At 39.6% G+C, this 14,668-nt stretch overlaps 1 protein-coding gene and 1 long non-coding RNA gene across 9 annotated transcripts in view; one reads left to right on the top strand and one right to left on the bottom strand.

Annotated features, from left to right (window-relative positions):
* ANKRD29 (ankyrin repeat domain 29) overlaps positions 1-14,668 on the bottom strand; it is a 54,152-nt gene that overhangs the window by 16,515 nt on the left and 22,969 nt on the right. For 6 of the 7 annotated variants that reach the window (XM_038543648.1, XM_038543646.1, XM_038543650.1 and 3 more), the window contains 3 exons: positions 12,270-12,368; positions 9,152-9,250; positions 6,095-6,193 (listed from right to left, as the gene is read on the bottom strand). In XM_038543648.1, the coding sequence (XP_038399576.1) occupies positions 6,095-6,193; positions 9,152-9,250; positions 12,270-12,368 (297 nt within the window). The remainder of the gene's footprint in view (positions 1-6,094; positions 6,194-9,151; positions 9,251-12,269; positions 12,369-14,668) is intronic. The other variant, XM_038543651.1, reaches the window with a different exon arrangement.
* LOC119872600 overlaps positions 1-14,668 on the top strand; it is a 66,140-nt gene that overhangs the window by 30,549 nt on the left and 20,923 nt on the right. The window lies entirely within an intron of this gene.

Raw genomic sequence — 14,668 nt, 5'->3', positions numbered from 1 at the left:
AAGACAGTGTAGTAAGAGCCGGTTAAAGATTCAATAGTAGTAATGGGTCCCCCATGCTGGAGGGGTTCACCAGTGGCTGACTGCCACTCAGCAGGACTGTGAGAGAGAGGATTCATGTATCTGATGGATGATTACACAGGTGATTTGTACAGTTTCTTCTGACCTGGTTATCCCTTGCTCCATTTGAGATAATATTTTCTAGTAACTTCTAATACATTTTTATAGATAGATCATAGCAGGAGACGGAGTGTATGACATGATTTGTATCAGAAACGAAATGTTAGATCATTTTAGTTAGGCTCCTAAAGATTATTTAGAAAAAGTATTAAAACTATTTTCTTCCATGGGAATGAGACTATTTAGTGGCACTAGCTCTTTGCTTCTGCTGCTTCTAGTCTTCCCACTCAGGCTACGTCCATCTATATGCTCAAGCCAGACAGAAAGTCTTGGGAACCAATTCATTCTAAGCTGGAGGCCCAAGAGATATAAGGAATCTCGTCAATAGCAGAGGGGGTTCAGTACTGAGACAACTTTGGTACCAGCCTTTCCCTGACCTGGAGCCCATTTCTCATAACTGGGTCCCGCTTGGTAGCCCCAGGCCAGCAAACAAGTCTGTAAAAGATGTTACCAGATGCCTGCATTGCCCAGCCTGACCTCATTCTCCCCACCCACAAGTGATCAGACCAAGGATGGGCAGGCGGACCAGTCCACTGTGGTGTGCAGAGCCTAGTGGCAACAATGACATCACTCTCCCAAGAGTTTGGTAGTCTGACCTATGAACTTAGGGACTATATACAAGATGAGTAGGCAGGGAATGCTAAAAAAAAAAAGGAGTGGGAAGAGAGAGAGGCATGAAGGGACTCTGAGATGACAGGGACTACATGGCTCACGAGAGAAAGAGTGCAACCTTGATATCTGATGAGTTTTCTACTCCACTGAGGCCTGGATGAAATAGAAATCATAATTGCAAAGGTACCATAATTATCCTGGTTTAACAGATGAAAACAAAACAAAACAAAACCCTGGACTACATCAAAATAAAAGCTTCTACATAGCAAAGGAAATAATCAATGAGACTAAAAGAAAAAAGCCTAATAAATGGGAGAAGATATTTGTTAATAACCTATCCAATAAAGAGTTAGCATCCAAATATATAAAGAACTTATACAACACAACACCCAAAAAACAAATAATCCAGTTAAAAAATGGGCAGAAGACACGAACAGACATTTTTCCAAAGACCTACAGATGGCTAACAGACACATGAAAAGATGCTCAACATCACTCATCATTAGGGAAACGCAAATCAAAACCACAATAAAACATCACCTCACCCCTGTCAGAATGACTAAAATCAACAACACAAGAAACAACAGGTGTTGGTGAGGATGTGGAGAAAAAGGAGCCCTCCTGCACCAGATGCAAACTGGTGTAGCATCTGTGGAAAATAGTATGGAGGTTCCTAAAAAAATTAAAAGTAGAATTACAATATGATCCAGCAATTCCACTACTGGGTATTTACCCAAAGAATATGAAAACACTAACTCGAAAAGATATATGCACCCCTATATTTATTGCAGCATTACTTACAATAGCCAAGATATGGAAGCAATTCTAGTGTCCATCGATAAATGAATGGATAAAGAAAAAGTGGTATATATACACAATGGAATATTAGCCATAAAAATAATGAAATCTTGCCATTTGCAACAACATGGATGGACCTAGAGGGTATAAGGTTAAGTGCAATAAAGCAGTCAGAGAAAGACAAATACCACATGATTTCACTCATATATGGAATTTAAGAAACAAAACAAATGAGCAAAGGAAAAAAAAGGACAAAAAGACAAACTACGAAACAGACTGTTAATTATAGAGAACAAATTAGTGGTTACCAAAGGGGTGGGGGGAGATGAGTTTGATAGGTGAAGGGGATTAAGAGTACTTAATCACCTACTGTGATGAACACAGCAATATACGGAACTGTTGAATCACTATATTGTAGATCTGAAACTAATATAACACTGTATGTTAACTATACTGGAATTAAAATAATAATAAAAGAAACCCTGAAATTCAAGGAGTGTAAGTGACTTGTTCAAGGTCATGCAGTTAGTAAGGAAATAGACTGTGTTTCATTTCCTTAAGTGATCCATATTCCCATAACTCACAAGCTACTGCCCACCCAGAGACCTGGATCTGGTTCCCTCTCTGGCTCTTACAGTCTTCCTGGGACTGGTGTCCTGGCCCTGAGTTTAGGCCCTATATCTGAGCCTTGTTTCAGTTTGCAGCCACTGATCACTGTCTTCCGCCTTCCAAGCCTCATGGAGCTCTGCTCAAACTATGGGGTATCTTCTGGAGTCAACATACCTTTCCAGAGTGCCTACCATGTGCAGAGGGCATGTAAGCAGTGGGGCCTCCCTGTTGCTGTTCACTTCTACCCCCAAGCCCTCAGGACCCTGAAACAATCCATTGGCCCTACTCTCTCCCATTGCTCACCATTGGGTTCACCCCCTCCAAGCTTGCAACCCAGGGGGCCTGTCACTATCCAGGTCCTAGCATTTCTGCATGGAAGTGCAAACAAGGGGCTAGGGAGGATGCTTTATGTGATGGCCTTTCTGTCTGGCTTCAAAGAGATCCCATTAGCATACTGAAAGGACTAGTTAGGATGAGTGAGGATAGTCTAAACTCAGCCCTGGGTAAGCCCTCAGACCTTTACCACTCTGAAAGTACTGTTTAACAAGGTGGACGAGTTGAGTTGGGAAAAGGAGATGTCAAAGCATTTTGTTGATAGAAAAACAGACTAAATAAGCCATTTTAGCTGGTGATTAAAAAGGCTTGATGTGTCTCTATTCTACTTGCTGTGGTCACACACATAGAACTGAAAAGGAGTTTTTAGCTTGACCATAGACTACAATGATCTCTGTGACTCTTGACCTTTTTCACCTAGGACAAACTAGGAGGAAGTATTTTTCTAGTTTCAAATCAAGAGCTTAGTCTTTCCAAAGTCTGCTTATGGCTTTGTGATTCTGATTCCTTTTCACAGATGTCCTAGAAAGGTTTTCAGGTAGTTCATCTGTGATAGGGTTACACAGAAAAGCCATTCCTTTTTTTTTTTTTTTTAAAGATTTATTTATTTATTTATTTATTTATTTATTTATTTATTTATTTATTTATTTATTTATTTATGATAGACATAGAGAGAGAGAGAGGCAGAGACACAGGCAGAGGGAGAAGCAGGCTCCATGCCTGGAGCCCGATGTGGGACTTGATCCTGGGACTCGATCCTGGGACTCCAGGATTGCGCCCTGGGCCAGAGGCAGACACTAAACTGCTGAGCCACCCAGGGATTCCCCAGAAAAGCCATTCCTGGGGAATGTTCAGATTCCCTGTAGCTCAGAGCAAAAGTCAGCTGAAGAACACCAATGCAACTTCATTAACATCCTGTCACACTGTGCCAGAAAATGTCAGGACCCCATAGAACAGCAAGGAAAAATAATAAATAAGATTTATCTAAAAGCATTAAAAAAATCAAGAAATGAAATCTGGCATATATCCTTGTCTTTATTTATTTTATAATTTTTTTTAAAAAATAAATTTTATAAATTCAAGACTTTTCTGACAGTGACTCCACGTGTCAGCTGAGATTTCAGAATTAAACACTGGTTTCCAAATGCCCTGCTGATGCTACTACGCATTGGCCATTTTAATGGAAACTATGAATTATACTTTTTTTTTTTTACCTCCTCATAACTTGTGACAAAGTTAGATGGGACTACTATCACTTTGCCATATTTATGACACTGCTTGTTTTCTAGGAGGGAGTAAAATATGCAGAGTTTATACTTTTTTTTCCCTGCAGAGTTTAGAGTTTAAAAGAAGACAGAATTTGGGCTAGTCTGACCTGGCCAGACAACCTCTCATTATCACCTCACGGCAGGTAATAAAAAGATTATGGCTCGAGAGTAGTTAGTGGGGTACATGTATCCTCTAAAAAGGAAAAATTCCATTTCCTTTTTTCTTCCAAAGCTATTTTTATTTTATAAAACACTCTTTTCCTGAATAACAATCTTTTCAGAGCTGAACTCAATTCCAAACAATTGCATGAGGTGCAGTTTTCAGAGGGCATGTCACTTGCTCCCTGATCCAAGGAAGGGATCCTCCCACTGCCGGACTAGGTCATCTACTTTGACCAGGTCATGCTCATTGTGAGGAATAAAAGCAGCTGTAGGGGTTGTGGCCACCATGGCACTGTTGGCTCACTCTTTAATTTCTTGGCTTCAGCATCGTCGTATAACTCAATCTAGATTTGAGTGGCCACAATCCATGCACTATTTGAAATATAATCTCTTATATAAACTTTTTTTTTTATGAATAGTACCTTAGGCATATGGCTAATACAATTTATTTCACAATTAGATTTGTCAAAGTGCTAGAAATTATTTCAGAAAGATGTGCAGATAGAAAGGCCTGATAATCTTAACAATCTTTCATTTCTAAATTCATGGTGGTACCCTCAATAATGGCCTCCAAATCAAGCTCCTGCAATCTGGGATGCCTGCATGGCTCAGTGGTTGAGCCTCTGCCTTCAGATCAGGGCATATTCTTGGGGTCCTGGGATTGAGTGTCCTCCCCTCATTGGGCTCCCAGCAGGGAGCTTAATGCTCCCTCTGCCTATGTTGCTGCCTCTCCCTCTGTGTCTCTCATGAATAAATAAATACAATCTTAAAAAAAACCCTCCTGCAATCTAAAAATTACTAATTCTGCTTACTAACTTTGGCAAGATGAAACCAAAGTTAAAAGTCTGATTCAGAATCAATCAACAGTTTCAAAATAAGAAGGACCTGCAAGAAAATATTAAATTCCTGTCCTCAGATGTCAATTCTGGCAGGTATGGAAGTACAACATTTTCTAAAAGCTTGCTTTCCCAAGAGTATTCCTGGAGCCATCTAAATCTAAGAATATCTTTAAAAATCTTAAAAATTTAATCACATTCATAGCAGTATCTAATATATATATATGTGCAGTGCTTAAGAAACACTGATTAAGTATTGGATAAAACGGTTATTAAAAAAGGGGGATCTGGAAGAGATGTCAGGATCATTCTGCCCAGTCTCCTAATTTTCAGATGAAGGACGACAAATCCAGAGAGGCTGATTCACATGTTCCAAACCACACAGTTATTAGCAGAGCTGGATCTAGAACTCAGGACTCCTGACCTCAAACTCACTGTATCCAAAGGCCCTTTCCCTTCTTAGGTTCCTATGCAATTGGACTTCTAAAGACTGATGAAACCTGGGGCCAAGAGCTCAGACGAATCCTCCCTACATGAACATATAGGCATGTGTTACATTACACATCAGGTTATATTACTGGCAATCTGCCTGCGTGTCATACACTGGTAAGAAATCAGCTTGATTTCTCCCAAGAAAAGTACCTTTAAAGTGATATTATTTTAATCTGAAATGTTTTGTTAAAAACAAATTAATTAGTGCAGAAATCATCCTATATAAGAAAAGCTAATTATAATGCCTTAGATTTGGATGGCTCTTTACCATTCATAAAGTGTGACCTATATTACCAGGTGGTTCTGTTCCTTTAAGTATCAATTGATTCGCTGGGTGTTGTTAGCTTGCTGTTAGTAAATTAAGTCTACAGTAGTGTTCTGATTGTGAGAGATGAAGGGGTGGAACCTACTAATGATTTCCAGTTGACTAATGCACTCCTCTTTGGCGTGGTGGAAGAAGAAGCGGGGTAAGAGATAAAAAAGCAGCTTATCAGTGGAGGGACTGGGCAGGAGCAAGGCTACCTGACTCACATCTATTTACCTATGTCCCAGGCTAGCCCACTCTCATGACATCACTGCAGCCATAATTTATTTAACAGGAGGCGGCCAAGTATGTACTTGACTTCCAACACCCAATACCGAAGGTTCAAAAACAGTAAATGGTGAAGTCAGCTCGATATCACAGGCTTTCAGGTGAGCCCAAAGCGAAGACCAGGAGAAACCCTAATCTAGGATTAGCTTCATCACAGAGGCAAAAGGGTTGGAAGATGCCCTCCCTGCCCCACCGCTCATGCATGTGGACATTACCTGCCTTGGCTGGTTGACTTTTGCTCCTGAAGACAACAATAATCGAATAACATCCAAATAACCACCTTGGGCAGCTAGGAAGAGTGCAGTGGCTCCGTCCTGAGAGGTGTCACAATGAAACTATTCAAATAATCTGTCACGTTTATTTTAAAAGACATTCGATTAAAAGTACATACGTTTTACTACAACTTTCCATTTCTGTCCCCTGCTCTGTTTTCATATTAATGGTTAGTGTTTTATTCTTTGAAGAATAGTTCTAACATATCACAGTAAGTCTGGTGGAAAGGTAAAGTTTCAAAGAGTCTTATCAGGATAAGTTATAACAAATGTAATGACCATTCATTCTACAACATCTTGACCATGGAACTCATGATCCACCCACTTGGCAGGAGCACCCAGGCTGTCCAAATAGCCAGTCATCATTTTTCTCTTGTCTACACAGACTTCTCATTACTTGCTATCTCTGCTTTCATTATGTGATCTCAGGGTTTATCCCCTTTTTCATTTGTTTCAAAAATATGTACATGTAATAGTTTCCCACTTCAAGTCTTTTGTCAATTAAGGGTTTAAGTGTTAGTTTAAAAACAAACACAAAATCAAGTCTATAAATAAAAAACAACGAACAAGTCCTCAAAACCTATTTGGTATGTTTTTATGAATCAGAAATAAAAGTGTCCTTTTAATTAAATTTTTCCTACCCCTTTCTCTTTCTTGCCCCTTTATCCACATGCAGTTTTTCCAAGATTTGAAACAAAATATGCTTTCAGAAAAACTGTCCTGGTGAGACTGTCCATGAACTTGCTCCCTGACAGCCCGGCAGATACCAACACCACTTGCAGACAACTAAGAAATCCTGCATAAAAGCTCAAAGCAAGTGTTTGCCTCCAGTTTTCTTTAGTGGCTTTTTGTTTTATTTTGTTTTGTTTTGTTTTTCATTTTTTGCTGAGTGTCTATGTCTTGTGAACATTTCTTCTTTCTTATAGACATGTCATTGGTAATGTCAACAAATACAGCAGTCAGTTCAGAAGCATGCATCCTCCCCAGATGCTCACTTCACATAGATAGTATTCATAGAACGTGGTGAACTTCATTATTTTTAGACTGCTGTGGAAAACCCAAGCACATCCTAGTGGAAAACACCTAGCTAAACCAGTTAATTACCATCCCTCCCATCAGAAATGTTAACCACAAGTTAAAATACAAAGCTCTTTTCCCTGCAAGTCCAACCAGTAGAGGGTGCTGGATTTCTAGTGGGTGACAGGTGAGCTGCCAGACTTCTCCTAAGGCAATCATTAAAAAATTACTCAGCCTGTATAGATTTTTAAGCAGATGTTTGATATGGGGATAAAATGTTCAGCTGCTCCTTACCGTGTTGCCATAGAAAATCCACTGCGCTTTTAGCAGCTGTGAACTCTTGGAAATGTTCTCAAATGGATATCTAAGCATTGCGTTCTCAGTGCACATTACAAATTTCTGTTCTTAGAAGCCTTCAGGAGTCATTGACTGGGGATCCTCCATGTTTCAGTTGTCTTTAATGGAAACATTTACATTTGGACTGTTTGGGTAAGGGTAAAAGTCTTAACATAAAATGGAAATTTCAGTGCACGAGATTTCTTGAGCCACTTAATAACAGAGAGGAATTTACTACAGGAATGGGCTCTCCCCAAACCCTACATTTCTAAGATTCCATGCCACTCTAGTGAGCCTTCTAGAAGAATGTTATCTAACAGTACAAATTTGCCAGTCAATTTGCATTGCTGACTATTAACAATAACAGTCATTTTCAGATGAAAATCACAACTCACTTTCTTTTTCCGAAGACGTGGGCTCTTCAGATTCAATCACATATATACACACACATCTGCTCATTCATGCTCTCAGATATACTTCATTATAGACAGCTGGAGAAATAGCCAAAGCTGTAGACCTATGTTTTTTAGACTTGGCTACACATCAGAACCATCTGTGGCCCGGCTGTGCCCTCAGAGATTCTGGCTTAATCTGGAGGAGGCCTGGAAGTCTTTTTTTTTTTTTTTTTTTTAAGTTCCCCATGTGATTCTAATGGTAGCCAGAGCTGAGAATCACTCCTTCAGACCTGTGTCAAGTAATTCAGTCATTCAAATGTGAAAGCCATGGGTTCAAAGGGTGTTACAGATTTTGAAGTGCAAAAGGGGTAATGCTAGTTGCTAGGTATGATTTGTCCATTAATTGTGTAAACTCAGGAAAGGGTGTTCACATGGAAAAGTTCACATCTACACATCTCACTACGCATCTATGAAAGTATAGTGCCATAGGACTGAATGTCTGGTGGTAGGATAGCCTAAAATATGATTCCTAGGTAACTGGCAGTAGGAATCCTTCCACTCCTCATTAGGAGACTCTATCAAAAAAAAAAAAAAAAAAAAAAAAGAGAGAGAGAGAGAGGGAGAGACTCTATCAAGTCACTTCATCTCCTCATATGTATGTATTTTTTTTTTTTTTTAGTTCTGTTCAAATCCAGAACTAAATCTTCCATAAGTCCTATGGAATTATAGTGACAATGGGTAATGTGCTAATTGTCCATTAGCTGTAACAGACCCACAATAGCCTTTTGAAGGTCAATGGTGTGCATGTACTTCATAGTTGTTCACACACCCAACCTCACTTCTCTTCCAAATAACTTGATTTTTCCTTTATTTGTGCTCTTCCTCCTAGATAACTCTATACCAGGAGCGTTTTTTTTTTTTTCCCAGCAAGTCCATTTTCTATGCTTGTTATGAGTATGTGTCACATGATTTTTGATGATTCTAACTCCATAAGTTATATGAAATATCTCATATGTACAAGACACTTAAAAAAGTAGAACAAAGATGGGTAAAGAAGATTATGTATTTCTTCATAGAAAAAGCTCATCTGATTAACTTTTTTTCTTTGATGTCTCAGATTAAAGTCCTACTGTTCATTAAAATATTTTTGAAGTTGCCATTTCCGGCATCTAAATTTAGACTGCAATGCTATGTGTGTGTGATGAGGGGATAGGTAAGGGTCCACCTAACGTCCTCTTGAAAATGCACTCACATAAAGCTGGTCGTGGATATTGGCTCCATGTTTCAGAAGGGTCTCCACAACCTGCATATGCCCATACTGACTGGCAGCCAAGAGGGCTGTGCCCCCATCCTGCAAAATATAAACACATTAGAAAGAGTGCAGACACATATTTACCAAGCAGATGCTCTTCACAGAGGGAAAGCTTTGGAAAAGATTTTTTTCCCATAGATAACAACAAACTCACTTTCCTTTTTCATCTCTTTTTCTTTATAATCATAGCATGGTTCGTCCTAAAGACATTGTGCTGTACATGTGGATGACTTGCTTGGGATAGATTTACTGGACTATTTATTTATAGCTTACTGGACTATGTTATTATGAGTAATTCCCCAAGTCAAATGCAGAATTGCTTCTTTGTATCTCAGTAAAGGAAAGATACTTTTTATCTCAGTAAAGAAAGTCTGTACCAATCAGTTCTGTGTTGGAATTACCCAAATAGTCTCCTGTGTCTTCTGGCTAGAGACCCACTTGACAAACGTTGGCTTCTCTCTGTGGTTCCCTCCAGCTGTGGGCCTCTGAGATTAAGGAGATTTATGAAGTAACCCCCTGGGGCTATTGTCTTCAAGGGTCAAGGTATGCATCCATTAAGAGTAGATAACTACAGCATATCCTGTGTACCTCTCACCATCCTGCTTAGCATTTTCCTTTGAACATGTGCCAGTTTGTCCAGATCTCTTTTAAAATGTGGGCCCCAGAATTAATCAGAGCACCAAAAAGTAGATGTGGTCTGATGTGGAATGGGACATTCCATTGTTCCATCTACTCTACTTTTATCTAGACAGCCTAAATTAGAATTAGCTTTTATGTCAACCACATCACACTACTGACTCACTGAGTTTGTGGTCAATTGAAACCCTTGATGGTTTTTCTCAGGTGCTGCAGCCAAGGCATTATCTTTTCCCATCTATAATTGCGGAGCTGTTTGTTTGGCTCTGTGAATTGGTATGTGGACATCTGCGCTAATTGTAAATAATGCATCCACATGTCATCTGGCTCTGAAATACAAATCATAACTATAAGTTAATGTGGTTTCTAAATTTGGGCAGAGTGTTTATCCAAAATGCCTGCCCTCCAACTCCAACCCTTACAGGGTCTGATTCTGGTGAGGCCCAGGAAATGGCTTTCTGACCAGTCACATGAGGGCACTGTGGTGTGAAGGAGACAGGTGGGCCTCACTTGAGAAATGCTGTCCTAAGAGCTCCCTTGACACAGGCTGTGTGTGTGTGTGTGTGGGAGGGGGTGGGGAGAGGGCACTTGAGCTGTGATTTGAAGGGTGGAGACTGGAGGACAGAGACTGGAGGGCTGCGGCCAGTGGTGGGGGCAGGTGTATGCTGGGGGGGTGGTAAGTGGGCAAGAAGAAATTGAATAGCAGCAATGAACCACAGTTCCAACTTTTGTTCTGTCCATTTTCTCTTTGCCTAATGAGATGGGAGAATAAAATACCTTAGAGCTGGTACCTTTAGTTTTTATTGTTTTCTTTCTTTCTTAAGTAGGCTTATACCCAGACACTTAATTGACTGATCCATCCAGGTGCCCCTGTACCATTTGTTTATTTGTTTATTTTAAAGAGTTTATTTATTTATTTATTTGAGAGAGAGAGAGCACAAACAGGGTGGTGAGTAGGGGCAGAGGGAGAAGTAGGCTCCCCTCTGAGCATGGAGCCCCACGCAGGGCTCCATTCCAGAACCCTGAGATCAGGACCTGAGTTGACGGCAGAAGCTTAACTGACTGAGCTACTAAGATGCCTCTGTACCTTTTACTTTTAAACACATATTTTGGGGGATATCGCTTTAATAATGATGAGAACAACTGTTGAAACAAAAGCAGTTTTGATGACATGATCATATGAAAACTCAACGCTTCTCGACACTCTCTTCTTTGCATGGAAAGTTCTTGGGCACCTGCAGCTGATCTAATGGAAACATCTGGAATTGTGCTCTGGGCCCCATGTTCCATAGATTTCTGGGACAGCACAAACTGGCTCATGGACAAAGGCTTTGAGCCAGTATTCACTGTTAACCAAGAAGACTGAAGCAGCCACATGGTGGTGCATGATCATTCTGACTTAGTTCATAGACTTGAGATTTACATTTGTAGGACTTTACTTTCCAATTTTAGTTGTATTACTTTTATAATGAAAAATAAAATGAGAATTAATATAAAAATATACACACATATTTTTGTGTGTAAAATACTGTATATTATATTCAGCATGTTTAGAGGCATGTGTACAGTCTAATAGCAGGTTCAAAACAGACCAATCCTATCTGAAATTCAGATCTACTTAATAGTCAACATCTTAACAGGAAAAAAAGAAACACTGGAAACTCCCCTGATATCAAAATATCACATACAATGGATTAAGATAGCCTAAAAGATTCCAAGGAAGGCAAGTTTCCAAGAATTTTTTGGTTATGATTAGGCTGGAAATAAGCTGACAATTACAAAAATGTTAGAGCAGTTCAAATTCTCCTACTATAAACCGTTATCATGTAAAATGATACTGTGAACACAAAATTGATCTTTCTGCACCCTCAGTTTTCTTATCTGTATTTCCAACATGAAGAATCAATGACTATTTTAAAGGAAGAACCTCATTTCCTTGCCCAACTATATAAACTGTAATCATGTATTATGTATTTCAGTGAGAACATCTCAGAAAGTAAACTGCCACAGTTTACTTCTTAGAAATCTCTCAGATTCACTAATAGTGGCTTTGACACTTTGACAGTTCTTATCAGAACACTGGGATTAACAGGGAAACTATAAAGCACCTGGTATTGTATCTATCCTGTTAACAAAATTTAGTGTCTCAAAGTAGGAAGCTACCAGTGCAAGACAGAATCTAAATAATTCCCCAAAAAATTATGAGCCCAGGGTAAAAATGTCATTTTTTGAACTGAATTCTTAGTACTACCTCTGAACCATTACAAGTAACTTTGTAACCATTACAAGTAAACCCACTGTCTTAGGCTTGAAAATCTTGTAAAAAGAGAAGCACAAATTCATATCATAGATGGGAGAGACATGAATATTCATGACGGCCAAAATTCTTCAAGAAGGTATGAAATCAATAAAGTTCTCTTACTTTGGTCCTAAATTCAGTGGATGCTCCAAATTCAAAGAGAAATCTGACGACGTCATTATGTCCTTGCTGGGCAGCAAAGAACAGGGCAGTTGGACCTGACTAGAAGAGAACAAGCAGCTGATTTTAAGACATGTAGTTACACTGCATTTGATTTATACATTTGCAAACAAAACAATATTTTTATATGTGAGCCTTATAACCTACATTTGAACTGATTATTTTCCTTGTTCAGAGAAGTGAGAAGATGAAAGGAGAACTTTATTGTTGGTGAAATGTGATGAACGGTGGGCCCAAAAGATATGGCCCTGTCCAAATTTTTGGAACGTGTGAATGTTACCTTCTGTGGCATATGATGTGATTAAGTTAAGGATTTTGAGAAGAGGCACTTATTTTGGCTCATCCTGCTGGGCCATAAATCCAGTGACAACTGTCTTTATAACAGCGAGGCAGAGACACATTTGACACGGAGGAGAGGAGGAAGCAATGTGGTCATGGAGGTGGACATGAGGGGAATGTGGCCACATGTCAAGGAATGCCCACAGCTTCCAGAAGCTGGAAGAGGTGAAGAATGGGTTCTCCTCTGCAGTCTCCAGAGGGGGTGCAGCTCTGTGGATACATCTTGAATTTTCTGGCCTTCCAGAATCCTAAGATTTCTGTTCTTTGCAGCCACCTAGTTGGTGGTAATTTGTTATAGTGGCCACAGGGACTACCATGCTTGGTAACATGGGCATTCATTCATACAGGGAAGACTTCCCGTAGAGTTCTGGTTACAGAGTTAAGCAGAAAGTAGAAAGTGACCAGCACAAGAAAGGATCTAAGTAGTTCACTCAAATGGACTCAAATAGTTCTGATTTCAAATTTTAAACTGATCAGTGGTACTGAGACACTAGCATCCTCTCTTCCCAGCCATTTTTATAGGCCTACTCAAAGAGTAGGTAGCCAAATCATTGTGTGATATGAGCAAAATCATCATACTGCTCTTGGGGGCAATATATATTTTTCACATAAAGATGCTCTTCAGTGCTTTGAGCAGGGATGAAGCTAACATTATATTTTCCCAGGCACAATGAGGAGAAAAACCTCCTTCCATGGCTCACCCAGAAGTATTAAAGTGGTAGGTTCTCACCCAGGTGGGAGAAGCCAGGAGGAGCATGCCCTAAGGGTTACTGATCACTCTGAAGCTTGTTCTTAAGTGAGTGTGTACATGTATGTGCATGTGTGCATGTGCACATGACAGAGAACAAGGAACCCAATCACTGTGGCAGAACACAAGCCAATACCTTCCCAGTTGTGACCTTCTATATCAGGCTATGCTCTCAACCAGACATTGCCCTGGGGAGGCACAGGTAATATGATTGTTCCCAGAGCCTCTCTGCCTCAATGCAGGAGTGATTTTCTCCTTGGTTCCTACAGAAACAAGTGGGAAGCATCTTCTCATTGTTTTCCTACAGTGGAGGACACTGACTTCCAGAGACCTGATGATGTAACTAGGTCTGGATGAAGAAACGGGGCTAGCACAGGAAAATTCTCATCTTCTTAATAGACATTAAATTTTAGACACTACCAGAGATAATTTATAGAAATTGTTCCTTCACTAAGAACAAGGATTTTTCACTAAGATTTTTCTGATATATTAAAACATCATATCTATAGCAGTTTGAGTCCATTTTGGACATACGTGTACTATTAATCATTGTGCACATGAAAGTAGCAATCTGTAGACAATACAAGCCAGACTTGAGTGAATGAAGGTCTTAAATGCATGTGCTTTACTACTGCAACTCAGTGCTTAATAACAACAGCATATACAGCTCATATCCCTGAGAGTTTTAGCCAGTATTGCTGGTTCTCTCAATATTGCTAATGGTCTCTCTGGATGATTAGCTTCCTGTTCTAACAAGTTCTGTATACCTAGATAGCCATCCTAAGAAAACAACAATAGGTACTTTTTCAAGAAACAAGTATTTTGACATGGATTAAATGGAAAAATGAACCAAGGTAATAATAATAATAATAATAAGAATAAGAATAAGAATGAACCAAGGTAGAAGCCTGCTATATGAGTAACTTCCATAGCACTCCATAATAACTCTTTGCTTACAATACAGATGAGGTAAGGCTGGGGACTCTCTTTGGCAGCAATATCACCGGAGGCTGGTGTGGCCTCCGGAAATTTAGGGGATCACTGGGAACTCACATAGCATCATCATTTGAGCCACAAGGTTACCTCTAAATTGGGCACACTTTGGTTAAGTCCTAGAGGGCCATTTTGTTTAATGCACCACAGGTTTCACATCCAAGAATATTAGCTGAGCAATTGGAACGAAAAAGATAAATATAAAACCATAAAAAAACCATACATTGGCTGGAAAGCAAACAAATGTTTCTCTTCTCTTAGT

This window comes from Canis lupus, chromosome 7 (genome assembly GCF_011100685.1).
Source record: "Canis lupus familiaris isolate Mischka breed German Shepherd chromosome 7, alternate assembly UU_Cfam_GSD_1.0, whole genome shotgun sequence".
NCBI lineage: Eukaryota > Metazoa > Chordata > Mammalia > Carnivora > Canidae > Canis > Canis lupus.
Note: the sequence above shows the minus strand (reverse complement) of the source record. Positions and strands in the feature narration are given on the sequence as shown.